The sequence below is a fragment of the Chrysochloris asiatica genome, unplaced genomic scaffold, assembly GCF_000296735.1.
Source record: "Chrysochloris asiatica unplaced genomic scaffold, ChrAsi1.0 scaffold00034, whole genome shotgun sequence".
Classification (NCBI taxonomy): domain Eukaryota; kingdom Metazoa; phylum Chordata; class Mammalia; order Afrosoricida; family Chrysochloridae; genus Chrysochloris; species Chrysochloris asiatica.
The window spans coordinates 4,471,075-4,495,907 of NW_006408552.1; the positions used below are offsets into that span (position 1 = coordinate 4,471,075).

The 24,833-nt window shown below is 50.9% G+C and overlaps 2 protein-coding genes across 2 annotated transcripts; one reads left to right on the forward strand and one right to left on the reverse strand.

Annotated features, from left to right (window-relative positions):
- Nucleotides 1-8,954: 8,954 nt before the first annotated feature.
- CLDN4 (claudin 4) lies at nucleotides 8,955-9,584 on the forward strand. The gene has a single exon (XM_006859703.1). It carries the CDS (start codon nucleotides 8,955-8,957, stop codon nucleotides 9,582-9,584), a length of 630 nt encoding a protein of 209 aa, XP_006859765.1.
- Nucleotides 9,585-11,149: 1,565 nt separating this feature from the next.
- On the reverse strand, nucleotides 11,150-14,823 carry WBSCR27 (Williams Beuren syndrome chromosome region 27). Its single transcript, XM_006859840.1, is given in 7 exon segments — nucleotides 11,150-11,190; nucleotides 11,282-11,481; nucleotides 11,483-11,603; nucleotides 13,301-13,393; nucleotides 13,839-13,974; nucleotides 14,135-14,263; nucleotides 14,719-14,823. Coding segments are annotated over 7 exon segments (825 nt in total).
- Between the last annotated feature and the right edge of the window lie 10,010 nt (nucleotides 14,824-24,833).

Sequence of the window (24,833 nt, forward strand, 5' to 3'; positions counted from 1 at the left end):
CTTTTTCCCATGGAGCAGCTGGTAGGTTTGAACCGCCAACCTCGCGGTTGTCAATCCAGTGATTTCTCATAGCGTTACCAGTGCTCCTCTTGTTGTACTTAAATATTGTTGAATCGGTTTTGACTTATAGGGTTTCTGAGGAGCGACTGGTGGGTTTGAATTTCCAACATTGCCATTAGCAGTCCAGTGCTGATCCCATAGACATTTGTTGTTGTTAAGTGCCATCGAGTCGGTTCCTACCCATAGCAACTCTGTATTAGGGTTTCTGAGGAGCTGCTGGTGGGTTTGAACCACTGACCTAATAGTTCAAACTAACTTTGCAGTCTAGCGCATTAACCCACAGTGCCAAGCTGTGGCAATTTCTCATGATTGGCCTGGGGAGGAAGATCACAGAAGGAAAGTGTTATTTTCATCACATCTTATTGGGACTGCACAATCACAACATGACTTATCTTTGTTGATGGTGACCTTGGTCTGGCTGAGATAGTGTCAACTCTCTCTTCATTTCCCCGCTCCTTACCAGAGTGGAAGCCAGTCATGATGCACTGGGGTGAGGGGTTGTGTTCCTTCTCTTGGAGAACAGAGGAGTTATGTCGACTATTGTATCTGGAGAGCTGTCTCTTTGCCCATATTTATTTTGTTTGGAGTCCTAGTCTGGCACTGCGGGTTAATGCACTAGACTGTAAAGTCAGTTTAATCCGCAAGGTCAGTGGTTCAAGTTCACCAGCCGCTCCTTGGAAAACCGATACAGGGTCGCTATGAATTGGAACTGACTAGGCAACACTTGACAATAACAACAACAATTATTTATTTAATCATTTCTTGTATATTAGCATCACCTTTCCTTCTTACCTTGTTCAGTATTACTAAGAATTCCGAAAATCCAATCCAATCTGTAGTTATTGATGCATATTCTACGAACGATGCAGCCTCTTCACAGGGGAGTTAAAAAAAAATTGCTGCCTCTGCCTTTGAGGTGGGGTCCCTGGGTGGTACAAAGTTAATGGGCTCAGCTGCACACGGAGAGGTTGGTGGTTCAAGTTCACCCAGAGGAGCCTCGGAAGAAAGGCCTGGTGATCTACATCTGAAAAATCAGTCGCTGCAAACCCTAGAGAATTCGACTCTGACACACACAGAGTCGCCATGGTCGCAGTTGACTCAATGGCAATTAGCTTTGTTCTAATTTTTTTTTTTTGCCCTTGAGGAATTCCCAGTTTAGTGAAGGCGCCTAACCCCACCCACATTCACCCTGATGGGGGTGACCACAGCATTTGGGAGCACCCAGAGGTGGTCCTCACCAGGATTGGAGCTGGGGTATGAAGGGTGGGTTTGCCACATAGCAAGATGAGGAGAGGGCATACCAGGCAGAGGACTCAGCATGTGCAAATGCTAGGGGCCTTAAGAGAGAGCAACGGGTCTCTCAGTTTGGTGAGAAGGGACAGGTAGAGGCAGCAGTCAGGCAGGGCCTCCAGGTATGAGGCAGAAGAGGAAGTCAAACAAAGCTTCAGGTCTGGATATCCATGGCTGGGGGTGGGACTTTTGCATGCACATTTGGGGAGCCTGTGTGGATGAATGGAAAGACAGATGAGTGTGATCTCAGGATTTGAGGCTGTGGTGGGGGCTGGCCAGGAGGCTGAGGTAGCAATGCCTGGTGTCAGTGGGAGAGTTACCCCAGTGCTAGTTAATGTTTGTTCTCTCTTACCCTTTGCCCTGTTTGCAGCAGGTGCTGCCTGGGGCCTGGGGCTGGGCTGGGGTGGAAAGACAGCAGGGGTGAGGAGGAAGCTCCCTCACTTTGTTTTGTTATGCTCTGTTGAAGCAGAGTCAGTCCTGGCCTCATGGGGACGTTTATTTGCACAACTGGATCAGATCTTCATCTTCTGCAGGACTTTGCACTGGCTGATTTTCAGAAAGAATTCTCCAGGCCTTCCTCCCTAGCCCACCTTAGCCTGGAGACTCTGCTGAGATCTGTTCAACATCAGAGCCACACACAAACCTCCACTCACAGACAGGTAGTGGCTGCAGTTGGAGTTCAGTGGCCAGGAATCAAGCCTGGGTCTCCCACATGGAAGGCGAGACGTCTGCTACTGAATGACCACTGTCTACTGCCTGAGAAAAGGCAAGATGGAGTTGGGTGTTCCAAAGTAAGGAGAGAGAGAATGGGACTGCTTCAGCAGGAAGGGTTACGGCTAAGGGGCTGTGGGTTGCTTGAGCGCTTGGGCCCCATCAAAGACTTCTGATTCCTCAGTGAGATTGGGAGGCCTGAGGGACCACGCAGAACAGATTCTGGAGGTTTCCATGGTAGCCCAGGCAAGAGAGGGGATGCCCCACATCCCATCAGAGGGAGAACAGCAGGAAGAACTGAGGTGGGCTTCTCTGCCAGCCTGCTTTGATGGCACAGAATGGAAATGAATACGTTGATTTAGAGAAAATAAAGGAGGCGGAGATCTTTCTGGCACATCTGTGTGTGTGTTGGAAGGGTGTGTCAGATGGTGGGGAGCCCTGAGTGGGCCAGTGGGATGGAGAGATGCAGAAGGATGCTGAGTGGTAGTGAGGCCAAGAGCCCTGGACGTCACAGTCCTGGAAGGAGCAGGGGCTCGTGAAGGCAGGAAGGGAAGAAGCATGCATACTCAGCACATTTCAAAAGTATCACGTGAATCAAACCCTGATGTAAAAAGAACATTGGAAAATGAAAGTTTTCAAATGTGACCACAAGTAAGGCTGTTCCCAGGAAAGGGTGGGGTGGCAGGATGTGTCCTTCTTTGGGACTCAGCTGAGTGTGCAGGGAGCAGGAAATGAGGGCTTGGGGGAGGCTGGGCCTGTCAATAGGTTCACCTGGGCCCCGAGAAGGCAAGGGCTCAGGACTGGGACCTGCATGTGGCGGGAGTGGATGTGGATGGTCTCCCACCCTCCACACTGGGAGGCTGGAGGGAAAGAAAGTCAGGCTGCCGGGCCTGTATACCTGAGGGAAATATAGTGCCGGCTCTGAGTCACCTGGGGCAGGGATGAGAAGGCAATGTGATGCCTGAACTCCTGGGCTCTGTCCTGCGCCCTGTCATAATGACTCACTGGCTGACTGCTGGGAGTCCCCTGGTCAGTCTCTAGGTTTCTCTCTTCCTCTTGGTGCCTGCGTCATAGAGAAGCAACTTCTCTGTGAACTGTCCTCACCAGGTGTGGGCCCTGCCCAGGCTTTATGGAGGGGAGGTTGCTGGTGTCAGGATCCGTAAGGTCTGGGGTGGCCCCCATGGAAGTCCTACCACCCCTATCCTGACCCCCCATAATGGAGCAGAGCAGCCCCTCTTGTCTCTCCCATCAATGAACCCACCCACTTACCCACCCAGAAACCATAGCTGGCCTTGCTCAAAATCCCTCCATGGCTCTCCTGTGCTCTTAGTTGAAAAATGATCACTTGAGGCCCTTTCTGATGTGCCCAACTTCCCTGCTCCATTGCCTTCCTGGTTCAAGACTCCTCAAGCCCGTTTTTCTCCATCTATTGCAACTCTTTTGTGGGAAACTCCTTAAACCTTTCAGGCTACCTCCTCACCTGCCACTTCTTCTGGGAAGCCCACCCTGAATCCTAGGTGGAGGTGACTGACTGTTCCCTTCCCAGATTTTACACAGAGCTGGTTCCCTCTGGTATGGGGGACTCTCTGTGTGGATTGAGGTTTCTGAGGGCAGACTCTAAAGTCCCCCGTGGTTCGCTGCTGTGCCCCGTGCTCAGTCTGAGTCTGACCCAGGAAAGCTGCTCAGTGTGCCCTTCATGAAAGAATGAAAAAATAAGCAAATGTTTAAGTAATAAAGAGAGTGGGTGTCAAGGACAAGACCCAGAACCAGACAGGGCTGGCTGGGGGTGGACCCGGTTTTGGTCACTATCCTGGTGTCCCTGAATGTCTATGCCTAGACAATTGGGTACTGAGAAGGATCTCAATAGGCCAAGCAGATCCAGCCCCTGGGCCCTTCATCTGTTTCCTAACTGGGGAAAGTCTGCTTAGAATTTAATTCTGTTGTCCAATGTCACAGAGCTGGTAGTGAAAAATGTAGGCCCAGGGAGTTGTTGTTAAGTGCCATCGAGTCTGTTCTGACTTTAAGTGACCATGTATAGAGTTTCCGAGGAGCGGCTGGTGAGTTTGAACCGCTGACCTTGCGTCCCAGTGCTTATCCTGCAGTGCCACACCAGGACTTCAGGGAGGGCTGGGGTCATTTCAGATGACAGCCTCTGAGAAGGCACCAGATTCTGAAGGTCCTCAGCTTGGAGTCCAGCCTCAGCGGGAATGGACAGTCCACATTGACCTGGTCTGGAAAGGATGGCCTGTTTACCGTAATGCTCCAAGAGACCCTCCTTCCAGAACAATCCAGAGAGATCTGGAGGCACAATCTACACCTTCCTAGAAGAAAACACATTCTAGGCATGGTGCCATCCACCTGCAGAACTTTTACAGGAATCGTAACCAGTGTCTCTGGTTAAAACAGAAACAGGATTTTAATTTCTGTTTTCATGTCTGGTGGCAGAGTGTTCATGCCACACAGGGAAGGTAGGAACTTCTGCAAAAGTGGTTTTGAACCAACATTTAGCTAGACCAGCTTTCGGACTGGTAATGAATGAAACGACTACTTTTTTTACTTTTTTGTCAAAAAGTCACTTGGTTTTATAGTGATCAGACATGGAGAAGGAGTCCTGGTGTGGTGCTGTAGGAGAAAGCACTGGACTACAAGGTTGGTTTGAACCACAAGGTAGGCGGTTCAAACTCATCAGCTACTTCTTGGAAACCTTATACAAGTCGGAACCACTAGATGGTACCTAACAAAACTAGACATGATGTGTGATGGACAGGGATGATTTTTAAGTGGACATCGCTTTGGCCTCGGTCTTCTGGCTCTGTAAGTGAGTCTTTGTCCCTGCCCCCATCTGCAGTAGGACGGCTGGGGGTCCCTGCCCTGGAGACCCCTAAGAACTAGAGAGCAGAGCAGGGTGTGTGTGTACATGTTATTGAGGCCTTGGCTGAGTCCCATGAGGCTCTCAGGATAAGGATCTAAGAAGTCCCAACTCCTGCCTGGGAGCTGAAGATTGAGTGCTAGGAACTTTGCTTTCTTTTCCTCTGAGGTTGGCCCGTTGCCCTTAAGTCTCCTCAGACTCATGGCGCCCCCTTGTATGTCAGAGTAAAACTGTGTGCTCCATCAGCTTCACACGCTGCTAACTCCAAGGTGCTTCAAGGTTTGAATCCACCTCGAGGCACCTTGGAAAGAAACAAAACAGCAGTTGCCAACCCCCGGGAGCATAGTTCTACTCTGACACGTATGAGGTGGCCATGAGTCTGAGGAGACCTGAGGGCGTCTGGTTTCTCCCAGGTAAGAAACTTGCCAGCTCACATAGCATTCTATATCCCATTTCATTTCACGTCCTTCTGTAAAGGGAAGAGTGAGAATGCTCTTCTTTTTACAAAAGAGGAAGTTGAGTCTCAGAAAGGGAAATGGTTTCCCTGAGGCCACATGGCTGGTCAGGTGGTTTCTGGGGAAGGGTGGGCTCTGTCTTTGATAGAAATCAGCAGCTCTGATGTGACTGTGGCATAAAGCCCTGTACTCGTAAGGTGCGTGGATCAAACTCACCAGTTGTCCCTTGGAAATCCTATACAGGGTTACTATGAGTTGGAAGTGACTCAACAGCATTCAACAACAACAACATGATGGGGCTCTGTAGGATAAGCACTTGACTGCCAACCACAAGCCGGAAGTTCAAATCCACCAGCTGCTTCTTGGAAACCTTATACAGGATCACTATGTGTCAGAACAACAATTCTGTTGGCATAAAATTGTGTAGCGTATGTCGGGAAACAAAAAAAGGCAACGAATGCCAAGACTTTCTTTCCCTAGCCTCCCTCCCCCACCAACAACATAAAACAAAAACAAAGAGGAGGAATGGAAGCTGTCAGAGGTTGGCTCTGGGCTGGAAGTAACTTTCTTTGTCTTCCTCCCAGTTTAGAGCTCAGGGAGCCAGACTTGGGCGGGGGGGAGCGGGGTGGCAGGGGTGGAAGAAGTGTCTTGACTTGGCGGGTGTATTTCTGGCAGCAGTGCGTGAGGATGAGCCAGGCAAGTCAAGCGTCAACAAATACCCACGCAGGTGCCAGCTACTCACTGTTCCTCTGGGACCCCTGTCCCTCCTTCACACCTGCGTCCTCAGCCCCACCCAAAGTCCCCTCCAGCCTGTCCTCCCCCTCTCTCCTCAGAAGCCCTCAGCCCCCACCCTCTGCTCCTGATATGCTTGGCTGGCTGGGTGGGGTAGGGCCAATTTTTTAAGACATTCTGTTGGGCCACAGGTGGAAAGTTCTAGGACCTGCTCGGCCCCTCCCCCATCCCCAGTTGACTGTATCCCAGCAGAACAAAGGCCAGAGTGGGGGTGAGCTCTGGCCAATTCACTTTTGTATGCCAAAAGCTTGGGAAGGGCTGCTGGGGGTGAGGTAGGGGTGGGGGTGAGTGGGTGGGTGAGGCTAGGATGACCTCACTCAGGTAAGGGATCCAGTGAGGAGTGACTTTGATGTCCTGGGCCTCTGGGGAGCTTCAGTTTACTTCTTTTAGCCCAGGCAGTAAGAGTCCTGTTGCTGGCCGTGGGCCATGATTAGATCATCTCAGGAAGGCCTTGTCAGTCACATTTGTTATCTTTGTTGCTCAGCCCCCAGGCCTGTGTATGCTCCTTCCTCAGAGCCTTGTAAGGGAAGTCCAGAGAGGAGTGGTCTAGGTAGAAACCATGGCTGTTTGTGGTAGTGTGTGTGTGGTGTTTGTATGTATATGGATGTGTGTGTGGATGGGGTGTGTGGTGTGGATGGGGGTGTGGACAGCTGAGAGCCAGGAGTGAGCTGAACTGCCCCTCATTGTCCCATAATCCAATAGGTGTCACTGTGCCGGACTGAGGCTGAGGAGGGCATAGCTTTTGTCTAAAAGAGCCCAAGACCCAGAGGGGAGACAGATGTGTTTACAGTTAACTTTTGTTGTTGCTGTTCTTAAGTGCTGTCAAGTCGGTTTGTATCCATAGCAACCCTGTATAGGATTTCCGTGGAACAGCTGGTGAGCTTGAACTGCCGACCCTGTGGTTCAAACTGACTTTGCAGTCCAGCGCGTTAGCCCACAGCGCCATACCAGAAGTCCATAGTTAGTTAGCGTCCCCATTTGTAAGGTGGGTGGCTATCCCTTCGGTGCCTCAGCCTGGACTGGAGTTTAGATGCTGCCCACAAGCTAAGGGCTCCTAGCCCCCTTCCTTGCTGGTCCTCCCTGAGGAAGCTCAAGGACAGTGCATTGGAGTGCCAGGTGCCATGGTGGACAGATGATGACGGGGATACAGGTACACAACAAAGCCCTGCTCCCTAAGATGCTTCCCCAGCATGGTGGAGAAGAGACCCCAGAATGACCATGTAGGGGTAAGGGACCCCTTGATTCAGCCTACTCTCCCCCCCTACAAAGGCCCTTTCTTCTTGATTCTTTAACTCCCCACCACTGGACCAGGTCCTTCCTGATCCTGGACCCCTGCTTGTCTTCCCTCATCTCCTGTTTCTAACGACACCTTCCTGAAAGGTATGTGGACCCCCTCAGCCTGGACCCGAGAGGCCCTTGCTCATCTGTGTGCCTTGGTAATGGTGGGGCTTGAGTGGATCTTGGAGCGGAAGTTTCAGACCTTTCCCCTTGTGCCTCTAGCCCACATGCACCTGTCTCTGGTCAAGCTGGATTACTCACTCTTCCTGGCACTGCCTGCCCTCTCTCATCCACCCTTGCACAACTCCAGGGGGCCCCGTTCCTGGGGATTTCTCTCTGACTTGGTGTCTTCTGCAACATAGCCAACGAGTACAAGGTGGTCAGCATTCCCTGGAGTTGGAGCAGGCAGGACCTCTCTGCACTCAATTCTCTGTTCCTCATTCCCTGACCCAAACCCATCTGAGGGTCTGAGGCCTCCCTTCCCCTTTGAAGTCTTGGGGGACTTTGAACCCATCCTGGTGTAATCAGATAACTCTATGTGTCTTTACAGCATAAATTTCTGTTTGCTGTTCTTAGGGTCTGGCCCCTAGTTTACTCTTTGTGATGTTCCCACAGGAGCAGAGCCCACTGGCTTAAACTTCCACAGATGGGACAAGCTTCCTCCTTTTGGCCCTAACATGTCACCTCCAGGCGACCGTCCTGTGGCAGAGCAGGTGGTGATGGATATAAGAGTCCTGGCCCCCAGGCCCTCACGCCCCCAAACTAGCCATCACTACCACCACCAGCAGCAGCATCCTAGGTCTGACATCACTGGTGGTGAAATTGTCAAAAGTAAGGGAAAGGGTAATCGAGGCAGACGTGTCTTTGACATTCCCAGAGCTCTGTTCTTATCTTCCTGAGAGTCTCTTCCCCATCCACCTGCCCGACTTTGGAACAACAATGACGGCACACGGGGCGGGGAAGCCTGGTCTTCAGGCCCCCAGCCTGCTACCTTGCCCCTCCCCTCCCTGTGCAGGTCCTGGTGGCTCTGGGTTGTGTGTGACTCAGTGTCTCGCTCCCAGCTGACCTCAGCACAAGCCTGGGGGTAGGGGAGAGGGCAGTTTCCTCTGAGTCTGGCTCTCCAGGATACGGACCCAGAGATACAGGGTTGGGACTTTCAGGTGCTTTGGTTGGCTTCAGTTCAGGAATCCAGAGAAACTGGTCAGGGGGAGGCCTCAGTGACCGAAACCCCTCCCTCTGCCTCCGCCCGCTCAGTCAGAGCCATATAACCACTCTGAGCCCAGCCTGAGGAGGAGCTTCAAGCAGCTGCAGTCAGAAAGGAACTGGTCTGGTCACCCTCCGGCTGGTTTGTGCATCCGACTCCAGAGACATCTTGGTGAGCTCTTGGGTGACTGTTCTGACCGGCTCTGTCTCGGGTCTTCGAGCACTGAGTGGCTTCCTTCAGCAACGCTTGTAATTCTACAACCTTCTCAGGCCCAGACCCCCGCTGACGCTGAGCCATGGCCTCCATGGGCCTGCAGGTGATGGGCATCGCATTAGCCGTGCTGGGCTGGCTAGGCGCCATCGTGAGCTGCTCACTGCCCATGTGGCGAGTGACGGCCTTCATCGGCAGCAACATCCTCACTGCGCAGGTTATGTGGGAGGGCCTGTGGATGAGCTGCGTGGTGCAGAGCACCGGCCAGTTACAGTGCAAGGTGTACGACTCGCTGCTGGCGCTACCTCAGGATCTGCAGGCAGCCCGCGCTCTCATGGTGGTCTGCATCATTGTGGCTGCGCTGGGCGTGCTGCTGTCTGTGGTGGGCGGCAAGTGTACCAACTGCATTGAGGATGAGACGGCCAAGGCCAAGACCATGATTGTAGCCGGTGTGGTTTTCCTGCTGGCTGGCCTGCTGGTGATGGTGCCTGTGTCCTGGACCGCCAACAGCATCATCCGCGACTTCTACAACCCCTTGTTGGCCTCCTCACAGAAGCGGGAGATGGGCGCCGCGCTCTACATTGGCTGGGCTTCTGCGGGCCTGCTGCTGCTTGGGGGTGGCCTGCTCTGCTGCAACTGCCCACCCCGCAATGACAAGTCCTACTCGGCCAAGTATTCTGCTGCCCGCTCTGTCCCGACCAGCAACTACGTGTAAGGTACTGCCGCCCAACTCCATCCCTTCCAGCTTTATTTTCTCTGGACAGGACGGCCTTGCCACAGGGGCTTGGCACACAGAGACTGAGTCAGGTCACTGGTCAGCAGCCCTTCAGCCTCTGGCCCTTCTGGACACCCTCTCAAGACTTCCTCTCCACTAGTGAGGATGGAAGAACCGGAGCCACACAGTGTGGCGGTGAGGGATGAGCTGGCTCCTGCTGTCCAGGGCAGCTTAGCCTTGAAGTGCTGAGCATACACATGGTGCCCTGTCCACGCCTGTACTGGACACCATCCCATCATCATCTATGATTCCTTCGAGCATCTCTCTCCTGGTCCAGCAGCACTCTGGGCTTGCCCTAGTTCCAGTGTGTTAGTGGGTGGCCGAGTGGGTCTGTGGTTGTTTGGACTGGGTTAGCCATCGAAACCTGAGGCCCTGAGTACTGAGACCTAGCTGGGGCCTCGCCCAGCCGCCCACCTGCTGAGAAGCCCGGGGAGTGGACAGACGGGTTTGGGAGGGGAGGGGTGAAGGTGCTACAACTGGTTTGGGTGGTGGTGGGGGAGGGGGCCAGGGAAACTGCTCCCACTCTTCCCACCCCCACCCTGCTCCCTGGAGCCCTGGTTTCTGGCCACCTCGGAATCTACTGGCCCTGCCCGGGACACTGCCCGGCCTATCTGTGGGGTTCCATGCCTTGTTTGTGGTTTCTGTTTGTTTTATAATTTAAGAATATAATTCCATTCATCACTGTAATTATTATTTTCTACAATAAATGGGACCTGTGCACAGGAGGACTGGGGTCTGTGTTTCGGGTTTCAGCGGTGGGTGGGTAGAGGTGGGGGCTGGGCTAGGGGCTGACAAAGGACAGGGGTCATTGAGGGCCATGGACATCATTGTTTTTTTGGCCAGGACTTGAGAGCTTAAGAAATGTATTTCAGGGAATTAGGACAAATCAGAGCTGACCCGACTTCTCGATGATCACCGTGTTACAGCGATTTATTATCTGGAGGCTGAGTCCTTCCTCACCCAGCAGCCAGCCGGTCTACTCTCCCTCTCTGGGTCACCTTTCAGGTCCCACCTCAGGCTGTCCCTGCCCTGGGCCTGGAATGTCCCTTCTCTTTTCTCCACCCTTCTGAATCCTGCTTGTCCTGAAGGTCCAGCTTTATGGCTCCTCCCCCAGATGCAGGCCTTCTCACAGCCCCCAGATGCAGGGCTTACCCTGAGCTCTGTCCCAGCTGCTCTGATGACGGTCACCAAGTCCTTTGACCTACCCTAGAACTCCCATTCCAACCTCATCTTACAGACGAGGAAGCCAGGCCGGGACACGTGGAAACATTGGATCAAGGCCTGACCGACGGTTGGGCCCAGTGGCTCCCAGTCTCGTGTTGTCTGGTAAAGGGGCCTGGGTCTCTGTACTCAATCCCCTGGTCTTGCTCATGTCCCCGCTCTGCCTGTCAAGGTGTACATGTCCCCACACTGCCCCGTCTTGGTTTCTTCATCAATGAACCAGAGGTGAGCGTGCCCACCATCCCGGAGGCAGTCACAAAGCCACATTTATGAGTGTGCCTGGCTCAGAGTGTCTTGGGGTGGGAGCCCTCTCTGTCAGCCTTTCCTGGAATGAGAGAAATCAAATCAAGAGCCTTTCCCTCCTTTTTGAGAGCTCATTTAATAAGGAGAACATTCTTGAGGGATAGGGCTGGCACCATTTCTCAGAGAGGCCCAGTGGTGGGTATGACATAGAGAGTCACAGGTTCTGCAGGGTCTGGGGGTTGGGTCGTGTCTCCTTGGCCTGGGCTGCCTCCTGCTTTCGGTACAGATAGACGATGCCTGAGATGAAGGCGTCGTTGGCAGAGGTACCAGACACCACCTCGTGTTCAGAGGTGGCCAGTTCCCACTGATCCACAGGCCAGGCCACCAGACGTTTCCATGCCCCGGCCTGCTCCAGCCTGTCCAGGGTGGCCTCCAGTGCTTCCTTAAAGTGAAGGTTGGATGGGTTGGTCCTGGTGGTCAGACATACCAGCCCACCTGGAGAGGGGGAGGATGGGTGAGCTGAGTGCGGGGCAGGGGCTGTTTATAGCTTCAAGCCTCTCCTAGTGTCATCTTCCAGCCAGTCTTCACCCAGCTCCATGCTAAGCTGGTCACACTCCCTTCCCAAGAAAGAGCTCCCTCCTCCCTGGTCTCCAGCTTGTCTGGGGCTCCTGCCTCCCTGGTCCCCAGGCCCTCATCTCCAGCTTGTCTGGGGCCTGGGAAGGCAGAAGGGAGCACTTTAGCTTCGACCTTGGGCAGGCCCCTCACTGCTCTGAGACTCCTTGCGCATGTCTGTTGGCGAGGAGATGATTCTCCTTCTCCTGGGAGGTCTGGTGTGTATGAAATGCCTGGTATGTTCCAAAAGCACTGGAGAAATGGCAGGGTGACCACACCTGCCATTCAGATCTACCCAGGTACCCACAGTTTACCCAGTGACATCTCAGATACTCTGAGGGAGAGCCGGGCGAGACTAGTGACTGATGTCTGGGAGGCTTTCTGGATGAAGTGACTCTCTCTCATGGTGGTGGTGGGGTCTAGGAGCAGACCAGAGGTGGGGTGGGGTGGGGAGTAAGGTTGGGTAAAGGAGGCCCAGATGTTGCTGGTTCATGTTTTGGGGCCCAATCTCTAATTCTCCTGATGACATGCTGCTGATGTCATCTCACTGCATTCCAGGTCTGCCCAGACCTGCCCTGGCATTAGTCACAAGCCCTGTTGGGCCCAGGGGCTAAAGGCACAGGGAGGAAGTGATGTGACTGAGATAAGGAGATTCTCTGACTTCCTGTTTGCTATGGGTAGCCAGTGTCTCCTGGTCCTCACGCCATTCTCCTTTCTGCCTATGATTTGAAAAAGCTGATAGATTGTCCTCACTTCTCAGCCCAGAGCCTCTGGAGAGCTATTCTCTGAATTCTCAGAGCCCTCTGGTCCCTTCCTGGACCCCCAGTGAGTTGTTGAGCATGGTCCAGAGGTGGTGGTGGCTTTGTGCTGCCCAGTTCTTTTGACTCATAGCAACCCTGTATAGGGTTTCTGAGGCTATAAATCTTTATGGGAACAGAAAGACTCATCTTTCTCCTGTGGAGTGGCTGGCAGATTTGAACTGCTGACTTTGCGATTAGCAGTCTAACTTGTCACGCACTATGCCACCAGGGCCCCTTACAGCCCAGAGAGCAGGGTCTATATCTTCTCCACAGAACACACAGTAGAAGCACAGCAAACACAATCTACCCAGCACATGGGCCCAATTGTAGTTTACAAAATGTGCCTACCAGAGCAAACCCACTTCACAGATGGGGAAGCGGAGGCTGGAGAAGAGATAACTACTTGCTGGCTTAAGTCCAGCCCAGGAGTTAATAAGGAAGCTGGAAGGTGAGGAGGGAACTGAGCTGTGTACCTTCTGTGTGTCAGGATTAGAGCAAACGCCTTAGAGAGAAGAGGGTGCGTCACTCACCTCTCAGTGCAGTCCCTAAGGGGAAAGGTTAGAGCTACCCCTGTTTGTAGGGAAAACGGAGGCTGGAGAGGAAAAGTAGAGCTGCTCCCAGTTGCCCACAGGATGAGAAGTGAGCTGGCTACCTGATGGTGGCTGGGAAGCGAAGCTACTCTATATGACTCTGAGCAGAGCCTTGGCCCAGTCTGGGCCTGAGCAGTTCCGAGGCATGTATAGAGCAAGAAGGTATCTCTCTGTGAGTATTGTTCCTCACCTGGCTTGGCGACACGCAGGAGCTCAGGCACCGCACTGCAGGGCACTTGGCCATCGCTGAGGGCACCCACTATTAGCACTGCATCAAAGGTCCCTGTGGTGGGGTGTAGGGGTGTGTAGTGGGGTGGTTTGTCTGCAGTATAGCCTCAGGTTACCCTGGAGGGCAGTGTCCTATGGCAGGGGCCTGGGGAGGGACAAGGCCTGCCACCCAGATTCCAGGGTGTGTGTGGTCTGTGTGGCTCAGATCATGAAGTGGAAGGCTCAATGAGGGGGAGCCTGGGGGCTCAGAGAGGATCTCAGTGAGGGAGTAGGGGGCTTAATGTGTGTGTGTGTGTGTCTTGGAAGGGCTTGGCAAGGGGGGTGGGTCTTAGAGAGGTGAAGAGGGGCATGGTGAGGACAAGTAGGTCTCAGTGTAAGAACGGGGGGGAGGGGCAGAGTGAGGAGCAGGGGCTCATGGGGGACTCAGCAAGGAAGTGGAGGCAGGGCAAGAGGAGGGGACTTGGTGCAGGTACACTTTGGGATGTCAGGAGGGGAGGTACCGTCAGGGCTGGGCAGAGGCTCCTGGCCCAGGGTGCAGAGGCTGAGGCTCTGGTAGAGGCCACGGGCTTGAGCCTGTTCCAGCATCCTGGGACTCCCATCTATTCCATGCAGCTGGAGGAAGCCCCGAACCTGTAGCTGGGGGTCCAGGTAAGATTTTCAGTCATTAACCATACCCTACCACTTCCTAGCTGGGTCCCCATATCTGGGGAGGCCCATGTGTTGGGACCAGTGGGTCTGAGTGGAGAGGTGGCGTGCTGGGGTCCCAGCAGGGGTGGGGAATTTGGGGAGGCCTCACCTCAGCAGCCACCAGGCCGGTGCCACAGGCCACATCCAGGATCAGGGAAGTGTGGGGCAGACCTGGAAGGGCTTGGGTGAGGCATTCCACTGCGAGGTGGGGGGCACGGTACTGCAGCGTGGCCACATCCTGGGGACAGAGTGCTGAGCTGACCGTCACCTGTGTTCTAGGGCCTGGGGGACTTCCCGTGGGGTTGGAGGTGGGCTCTGTTGCAGCTACACTGAGGACAGACCTGGCAAGAGAGGTGAGCCCCTACCACTCTGCTTTCAGGACCTCCTCTGCTTAGTCCCAAGGGACCCTCAATGACCCCTCCTCCAGGGTGCTGTCTGGCTGGGCTGTGGCCCTAGGGTGGGGAGGTCTTGGTCTCTGCTCTCTGAGGTTTGGAGCTGGTCAGAAGACAGGGACTGTGGCTGGACAGGGGAAGTGTTAGGCCCTAAAGGGGGCAGGACTGCAGGGCCCCTAACCTGGTCTTCCTTCATTCTCACAGCTGTGCCTGGACCCAAGGCTAACGGATCATTTCCACTTTACAGATGGGAAGACTGAGATTGGGTGAGCAGAGGGAGACACGGCCCCTGGAGGGTTACCTGGTCGTAGTCTGGGGCCCAGTCGTCATAGAATTGGAGTTTGCGGGCCAGGTCGGTGATACCGTGTGAGGCCCCAACCCGTGCTCGCACCTCCTCCTGCGTCATCTTCCTGTGGGGACAAGGCCTTCCTCATCCCCCTGTCCTGAGAACCCCTCAGTTTCCAGCTCCCCGACCCATGTCCAGCTGTCAGCACCTCCCTCTCCAGCCCAACTTTTCAGATGGGGACACTGAGCACAGAGAAGACGGGACATCGACTCCCCAGGACTGCAGTGCTGAGGAGACTGACGGGATGATCTCCTGGTGACAGGATCCCTAACAGGGTCGGGATCAGGACTTACCACCTGGGACCGCCAGAGCTCAGGGAGAGGCCTGCTCGCAGAACCTGGCCCTGCCCCCTTGCCGCCCTCGCTGATTGGCTCTCTGCTAAGAGAAACTAGCCAATTAAAGGAAAACACTGGCCGCACGCGAGCCACACCCCCAGCCAGTGAGCTCTCGTTTGCCGGCGCGCACCTGCAGTCTGGGAAGATGAAGATCCCAGATTCAGAGATTTGCAGAAAAGTGGCCTCCGCTGCTGAAGCAGCACCATCTCTACTGTTTTCCTCCAACTGACTGCCTCCAGATCGGTCTCCCAAAGTTGCTTACGTTTCCTAAGAGCTTGAGATTTTAGTCAGAGGGGAGCCTCTGAATTCTTACAGGCAAGAGGGGATCAGCTTTCATTTTTAGAAGGCTCATCAAGGATTAGGCAATGCTGTCCTGTAGAACTTTCTGGGCGGATGGAAATGAGAGCTACCATTTGCGATGTCCACTGCGGTAGCCACTAACCACGTGAGCACACACGTGGAATCTTATGGGACAGTTTTACTCAGTGCTGTCGAGTCCCTTTGTGTTGGAATCAACTTGAAAGCAACTAATTTGTGGAGCTGTTATTACGTGCTGTCGAGTCGATTCCGACCCATAGGGTTTCCAAGGAGCAGCTGGCGAGCTTGAACCGCCGACCTTGCAGTTCAAACGGCTTTGCAGTCTGGCGCATTAACCCACAGCGCCACACCAGGACTCCAGTTTGTGGAGCTGGTGGCCACCATATGGGGAGCTCTGGGAGCTTTGTCTGTCAGCAAGGTGTAACAGCTGCTAAGCCTCAATAACTTGCCTTGCTCCAGGGGAGATCCCCAGGTGAACTTTTAGACTGCAAATTCGAATCTCACCCCAACAGACTGATGGGAATCAGATTGCTGTGGCCCAGGACTCTGTTTTAACCAGCTTTCCGAGTGATTTCTACGCAGCTACAGTTTGAGACCACCCCCTGTCTTTTGCTTTGTCTTGCTGTGATGAATACTGGAAGCTGAGTTACTGATATTTCAAGTACCAGCAAGGTGTCCCTGAGTAGGGAGGTTTCAACAGAGCTTCCAGACTTAGACAAGGAAGTTGTTGTTGTTGTGAAGTGCCGTCAAGTTGATTTAGACCCATAGCGACCCTGTATAGGGTTTCCAAGGAGCAGCTAGTGAGCTTGAACCACTAGCTTTGTCTTTGCAGTTCAAACGACTTTGCAGTCTAACGCATTAGCCCACAGTGCCACACCAGGACTCTGGACAAGGAAGTAAGGCTTGGCAACTCAGGAGATTAGCCAATACATCATTTATGGATCACAACAGAATGGTGTCTGACTCTCTTGCTTTGAACGTACCCTCAGGAGAGATGAGTCTCTGGAGGAGAACGTTGCATTTGATGAAGTTGGGGACTCCTGTGAGATGGAGTGGTACCGTAGCCACAGTGATGGACTCGAACATGTTGGTTCAAGTTTGTGAGAATGACAGACACGGGCTACATTTCACTCTTGTACATGGGGTTCCCATGAACTGGAGTCGACTTGATGGCAATTAACAACAACAAAATTTAAGAAGCACTGGCCTCCGCGACCCACGTAGGGGACTAAAGTTTGGGCAGGCTGTTGGGAGATGCTAGTAGAATGAACTTGGGGAGAGGTCATGGTAATAAAGGGGAGTGGATGGATTCCGGAGATATTTAGGTTGTAGAAGCAACATGGCTTTGAAGATTGGCAGAATGTGTGGTTGGGGAAGCGAGATGTCAGGATGATGCCCAGGGTTCTGGCTAGAGTCCTTGGGTATTGGTGGTGCCATTCGCAGCAGGGAGGAAGCCCAGGAGGAGGAGATGTTTTTGGAGTGCAGAGGATATTACCATTTGGGGCATGTTAAACTTGAGGTGCCTCTGTAGGTAAAGATGTCCCGGTACCTGGGTACTTGATGCTAGTGTTTTGAGCTCAGAAGAGAACTAGGTGTCTGGATGCATTCAGGGCACTGGTATACTTGGTGGTAGCCGAGAGAGCTGGTAAGAATGAAACTGTGCAAGAAAAGAAGAGGAGGAAGAGAGGAGAGGGCCCAGGACCCACTTTAAGGACCCCAACACTTCAGGGCAGCTGAAAGTAAGGAGCTCTGGTAGCGTAGTGGTTACAAATAGGGCTGCTAACTTCACGGGCAGCAGTTCGAAACTACCAGCTGTTCCGCGGGAGAAAGATGAGGCTTTCTGCTCCCGTAAAGATTTACAGCCTCGGAAACCCTGTGCAGGGTCACTATGAGTTGGAACCGACTACATGGCACATAACCACCACCACCACCAAAGGACAAGGAGTGGCTAGGAGTATTGGAGAAAATCCAGAGAAAGGAAGCCAAGAACAGAGAAAATTGTATTTTAAAAAGATGGGATCAATAAAGGCTTGTAAAAAAAAAAAAAGAATACAAGAGACAAGGATGACTAATAGTGACCGATGTTGCTGAGAGGTGGTCTACAATAAGGTCTAAGAAATGTCTGCTTATAGGGACAAGGAGGTTCTTGGTGACTAAGGTAAACCCTCCGAATACACCAAAGACCAGAAAAGTTGTGTGATGACATCAAGAACATCATACATGAAGAAACCAAAAACTCATAAGAAGACAAGAAAGAAGGCAAAGACCAAGATGGGTATCAGAAGAGATCCTGAAACTTGCTTTTGAACTCAGAATAGCTAAAGCAAAAGGAAGAAATGTTGAAGTAAAAGAGGTGAACAGACGATTTCTAAGCGTGGCTTGACAAGACAAACTAAAGTATTGTAATGAAATGTGTAAAGGCCATGGAATTAGAAAACCAAAAGGGAAGAATTTCTCAAACATTTCTCAAGCTGAAAGCACTGAAAAAAAAAAAACAAAAAACAAAAAAACACAAAAATTCAAGTGGTGTGGGTTAATGTGCTGGACTGCAAAGTCTGTTTGAACCACAGGGTCGGTGGTTCAAACTCACTAGCCATTCCTCAGAAACCCTATACAAGGTCGCTGTGGGTCAGAACCGACTTGTGAGTACTTAACAAGGACAACAATCTTTGAAGGGGAGCGTGGTGGCTGTATAGGATAAGCACTGGACTTGGAACCACAAGGTCAACAATTTGAACCCTTAGAAATCCTATACAGGGGCACTGTAAATTGGAACCAGCTGAGAAGCACTTAACAATATCAATGATCTTTATAGATTTTCTCCAAGGACGCAGGACGATCATGGGGGCTTATTATGAAGACATTTTAAGAAACTGAAATCTTCAATGGTGAGAAAAAGCCAGGAAAATTGCACGCAGGAATTTGTTACCCTCATGACAATTGTTTGAGGGTAGCAAGGGCTGTCCTGAGAGAATTTCATTAGGAAACTTTATCCCATTTGCCCTCCCGCTCTGATACTGCCCCCTCAGACTTCTTTTGTTCCCCAAACTCAAAGAACATTTAAGTGAACATGATTTGAGTCCTTTGAGAAGGCCCAAACTGCCATTTTGATATGGTGCAAGTCAAAGTGCACAGAATTCTTTGGGGAAGGGTTGTTAAGTTGTTAAGTGCTGTTGAGTCCATTCCGACCCATGGTGACCCTGTATAGCGTTCCAAGGAGCAGCTGGTGAGCTTGAACCAGCGACCTTGCAGTTCAAACAACTTTGCAGTCTGACGCATTAGCCTATACCACCACACCAGGACTCCTGGGGAATGGTTAGTCACATGGAAACACTGCCTTCAGAAGTGTATGTTGTTATTGTTAAGTGCCATCGAGTCGGTTCCAACCCGTAACGACTCTGAACAGGGTTTCCAAGGCTGTAAATCTTTACCGGAGCAGAAAGCCTCATCTTTCTCCCATGAAGCAGCTGGTAGTTTTGAACTGCTGACCTTGCGGTTCACAGCCTGATTCGTAACCACTACGCTACCAGAGCTCCTTTCAGAAGTGTATAGAACTGCTTTTTTACAAAGATGGCGCCAAAAGCAAAGAAGGAAGCCCCTGCCCCTCTCAAAGCTGAAGGCAAAGCAAAGGAGTTGAAGGCCAAGAAGGCAGTGCTGAAAGGTGTCCACAGCCACACACACACACACAAATCCACACGTCACCCACCTTCTGGAGGCCCAAGACTCTGAGGTTCCATAGGTAGCTCAGAAGAGCGCCCCCAGGAGAAAGAAGCTTGACCACTAGGCCATCATCAAGTTCCCTCTGACTACTGAGTCAGCCATGAAGAAGACTGATGTTATAACACACTTGTGTTCAGTGTGGAGGTCAAGGCCAACAAGCACCAGATCAAGCAGGCCATGAAGAAGCTCTATGACATTGATGTAGCCAAGGTCAACACCGTCATCAGGCTGATGGGGAAAAGAAGGCATATGTTTAACTGGCTCCTGACTAGGATACTTTGGATGTTGCCAACAAAAGTGGGATCATCTAAACTGAGTCCAGCTGGCTAATTCTAAATATCAATTTTTTCAATACAAAAAGAAAAAAAGTGTAAAAACCTAGTTGGAGGATAATTTGAGAAACAATAGCTTAACATTTTGATATTTTTGTTTAATAACATTTTTTGACTTACTCTTATTCAATCTGTATGCTGAGCAAATAATTTGAGAATTGGAATATAAGAAGAAGAATGTAGCATCAGGATTGGAGGAAGATGCATTAACAACCTATGATATGCAGATGATACAACCTTACTTTCTGAAAGCAAAGAGAACTTGAAGCACTTACTGATAAAGATCAAAGACTACAGCTTTTGATTACTTGTCAACAAAAACACACAAAAGTTCCCACAACTGGACCAATAAGCAACATCATGATAAATGGAGACTTAATAATAGCAGTGGAACACTGTCAGGTAACACCAGAATCTTAGATATTGAAACATGATGAAGAGCACCAGAATATTATCAGATAGCTTGTTGTCATTGTTGTTAAGTGCTGTCAAGTTGGTTCTGACTCATAATGACCCTGCATAGGGTTTCCCAGGAGCAGCTGGTGGATTTGAGCTTGTTGTTGTTGTTGTTAGGTGCCATAGAGTTGGTACCAATTAATTCATAGTGACCTTATGTACAGCAGAACGAAACACTGCCTGATCCTGGGTCAACCTCACTATGGTTGCCACACTTGAGTCCATCAATGCTGCCACTTGGCCAATCCGTCTTGTTGGGGGCCTTCCTCTTTGTCTCGGAACCTCCACCTTACCAAACACGATATTCTTCTCCAGCGACTGCTCCCTCCTGACAATATGTCCAAAGTATGAGAGACGAAGTTTGGCCATCTTGGACTCTAAGGAGCACTCTGGTTGTATTCTTTCACCATATTTATTCAGTCTCTATGCTGAGCAAATAATCCTAGAAGATGGGTTATATGAAAAAGAATTTGACATTAGGATTGAAGGAAGACTCATTAACAATTTGTAATATGCAGACGATACAACCTTGCTTGCTGAAAGCAAAGAGGACTTAAAATACTTACTGATGAAGTTCAAAGACCACAGCCTTCAATATGGGTTGAACCTCAATGTAAAGAAATAAAAAATTCTCACCACCAGACCAATAAATAACATCATGATAAATGGAGAAAAGATTGAAGTTGTCAAAGACTTCATTTTGCTTGGATCCACTGTGAAAACTCATGGAAGCAACAGTCAAGAAATCAAATAACATATTGCATTAGGCAAATCTATGGCACAAGACCTTTTTAAAGTGTTCAAGAGCAAAGATGTCAGTTTGAGGACTAAGGTGTGCCTGACTCAAGTGTTTTCAATCACCTCATATGCATGTGAACGTTGGACAATGAATAAGGAAGACTGCAGAAGAATTGATGCATTTGAGTTGGAGTGCTGTGGATTGCTAGAAGAAGAAACAAATCTGTGTTGGAACAAGTACAATCAGAATGCTCTTTAGAAGTTAGGATCTCGAGACTTCATCTCTCATACTTCGGACATTGTATCAGGAGTGACCAGTTCCTGGAGAAGTATATCATGCTTGGTAAAGTGCCGGATCAGAGAAAGAGAGGAGAATCCTCAATGAGATGGATTGGTCCAGTAGTAGCAGCAATGCACTCAAGTGTAACAAAGATTGTAAGGATGGTGCAGGACCCGACAGTGTTTCGTTCTGTTGTGCATAAGTTAAAACAGACTCATTGGCACCTAACAACAACTAGCCTTATTGGTTTTGCTTCTCTAAAGCACTCAGCCTACGGCTAGCTTACAGGGAACATTGTAGAGTACTTCTACCTTCTTGCTCACGACTGCAAACAACAGAAAACCTGTTGTGAGATGCTTTTACATAGGCTACATTGCCTTTCTCATCTTCATGATTGTTGACAAATTTGAGGTCATTTTGGTGGCTACTTCTCATTCCTTTCTTGCCGACCATCTACTTTACAAAGCATGATGGCCCTTTCTATTAATAGTCTTTCCTGATGTCCAAAGTGAGTGAGTGGAATCCAAACCCCTATGGATCATAATGAAAATCCTATGAACCCTGTACCTCAAATACCACACCCACTGCCATCAAGTCCATGGTAACTCATGACAAACCTGTATTGGGTTTCTGAAGCTATAAATCTTTAAGAGGGCAGGAAGCCTCTTTCTCCTGCAGAGGGCTGGTGGTTTTGAACTGCTGACCTTGTGATTAGCACTCCAGTGCTTATCCTACAGCACCACCAGGGCTCCTTATGGAATCCTATAGCAGAGAGACTTATAGATCTAATAGAAGCTTTATTGGAGGCCCCGCCCTGTGTTTTCTGTTTTGTCCTCTTGGCTGGACTAGATCCTGTGGCCACAGGGTAGGGAAGGAGGTGGAGGCTGGCGATGGGGCTCAGGCCAGCCAACCATCAGTGTTGGCGCCATCTCTGATGCCTTGCAGTGAGTTTAGGCCAATAAATATTTATTACGTACCTCATCTACTGCTGGCCGGGGGCCTGGGCAGGGTGCGGAGTCAGAGCTGTGAGTCAGAAGGAGCCTTCATCCCTGCCCATTCTGGAGGCGGAGGTGGAGGTGGAGGTGGGTGGGGGCTGTTTTCTGTCTAGGTTCTGTTCATGCCTAAATATAGACATGTAGGCTTTCCCCTTTAAACTACCTGCTTCCTACCATAAACCCCCTGCCCCCCCACCCCCACCCCATGGTATTCAGGATTACTCCTTTGTCTGGAGAGATGGGTATGCTGTGGATGTGAGTGTGATGTTGAGGGATGTTGGCAGGAGTAAGTAAGGTAGGTGGGTCCAAGTGTTCTATGGCCCCTGCACCCCTCTCAGCCAGCCTAAGAACTTTGGGGCCAGATGAGTTTCTCTGAGTCCACTAGCTTGCTTTTCTCAAACCCTGTTGTCCTCTAAACCCTCAGTGTTTAGAACTCAAACTCCTTTTCTGAGTCTTTTGCTGGAAACTAGCCTCCATCCCGACAACAGAGACCATCTGGCCCAGGTGCCCCCAATGGGGGAAAGGGTTGGGATTGTTGTTGTGGTTGAGTGCTTTCAAGTTGGTTCTGACCCATAGTGACCCTGTATAGGGTTTCTAAGGAGCAGCTGGTGAGTTTGAACCGCCGACCTTGTGGCTCAAACTGACCTTGTGGTCCAGTGCATTATCCCACAGCGCCACACCAAATGGGAGGAAGGGCTGGGAGTTGGGTAACAAGAAATATATTGGGGGCGGAGAGGAGTAGCAAAAACATCGGTTCATGTTTCAGAACTGTCCTCTGGGCTTGCAGGTGTTCAAGCCCAGGGCTCAGGGATGCAGGAAGGTCCATAGGGGAGAGGGAGGCCTCAATGGATGGCAGGAGTGAGTGGACAAGGGTCAGGCTAAGATGCCAAAGGACATGAGTTTTGGGGGGAAATCAAGTGTTTCAGTGAGCCAGGAGCGTGTGTGTGTCTGAGGATGTGGAGACTACCGAATGCTCTGAAAGTAGGTGTCAGAAACCCCAACTCAGAGTGGCTTAAACTGTAGGGCTTTGATCTTTCCTCTTACGACAAGAGTTCATGGCCACCAAGTACCAAGGCCTCTTCCTAATTCACTGTCCTGTATGTCCACACTGCCCATAGTGACTAATTGATTTTGATTCCTAATGACCCTCCAGGGCAGGGCAGAATCAAGCTCTCAGGGCTGTAAACCTTATGGAAGCAGACAGTCTCACCTTTCTCCTGCTCAGTGGCTGGTGGACTCGAAATGCCAACCTTTTGGTTAACAGCGGAATGCATTAGCCTCAGCGCCACCAAGACCCCCTCCTTTCCTTTACTCATCTCTAAACGTTAAGAGAGTCTCCTGGGCTTGGTCCTGGACACCCCTCCCTTCTTGGTTTACTCCCACTTCCTAGCTGACTTCATCTAGTCCCGTGGTTCTACTTACTATTTATATGCAGGTGACTCCCAAATTGGCACCTCCCAGCCCTGACTCTCCCTTGAACTCTGGACTTGTCCACTCTGCTGTGCCCTGACAGCTGCCCTGCGGGCTGCTGACCTTTTGCTGGCTCCATGACCACTAACTACTGCCTCATGTTCTTTCCACTCCTAAACCCACTCCTTCTCAGAGGCTTACCTCGCCAACATCCCTGCATCCCACCTGCCCTGAGGCTCAGCCCATCATCTCTCTCTTCTCACCTTTGACCATCAGCAAATCTCCCCTCTACTTCTGCCTTCAGGTCTCAGTCACCCTCCCCTCTTGCTCTTAACACCTGCAGCTACCACCTTACTGGCCTCCCTGCCACCTTCTTTTGCTCCCACGTGATCTCCGGAGGTAGCCTTGATGATCATTTTAAAACTGTTAATGAAAAATTTCAAACCTACACAGAAGAATGTCTAAATTATGGTGTTGGTTAAGAATATTAAATACGCCAAGAATGAACAGATCTTTCTTTGGAGATGCATAGCCAGAATGGTTTTTAGAAGTGAGGATGGTAAGACTTTGTCTCATATACATGTTGTCAGAAGGGACCGATCCCTGGAGAAGGACATAATGCTTAGTAAAGTGGAGGGAGGGTGAAAGAGGAAGACCCCCAAACAACATGGACTGACTCAGAGACAGCAACAATGGGCTCAAACATAACAATTTTGATGATGCTGTGGTGTTAGGGTAAGGGGTGAAGAGGAAGTTAATGGCAGAAAAATCAGTATGAACCATAAAACCTCCAGAAGGACAGGCGGGGCAGGATATGGTCAAGATATAGAAGCTATCTCCTTCTCAGATGGACAGGATATAGGCAAGATAGGGAAACTATCTCCTCGTGCATCCGGAATCTACTGGGTTTTGTTAACCCTCCCTCCCTAATCAGCCACACAATGGGGCTTGCTAACTTTCAGCTATGGTGTGGCTCTATAGGATAAGCACTCAACCTCAAGGTTGGTTTGAATCCCAAGGTTGGCGGCTCAAACTCACCAGCTGCTCCTTGGAAACCTTACACAAGGTCACTATGAGGCGGATCCGACTGGATGGGGCGTAACAACCACAGCATCTCAAGTGACCTATTAATTCCCCGCTTTATCAGTTTCAGCACAGGTGTAAAAGCATCGCTGGATGACTCCCCCCACCCAAAATGGCGCCTCCAGGGCAGACCTGGTTCTTGAACCAGGATCCTGACAGAAGGTCGTATGTGTGGATAGTTGTGTCAAGTATTCCAGATGTCTCTCCAATGGAATCCATCTTTAAATCTTAGACTCCATCATGCACCCCATTTAAACTAGGTATCTGTTAAGTCCTTTCAGCCCCATCTCACCCTGCCCTCCCTTTCCCTGCACCCTATGGAAAAATAATAAATAAACTTCTTACAGAAAACCCTTGAAGGCCAGAATGACCCAAGGACACCTGAACAAAGCGGATAAAAACT

Coding starts and splice junctions, on each gene's coding strand:
- CLDN4 (XM_006859703.1), top strand. CDS start 8,955: ATGGCCTCCATGGGCCTGCAGGTGATGGGCATCGCATTAGCCGTGCTG.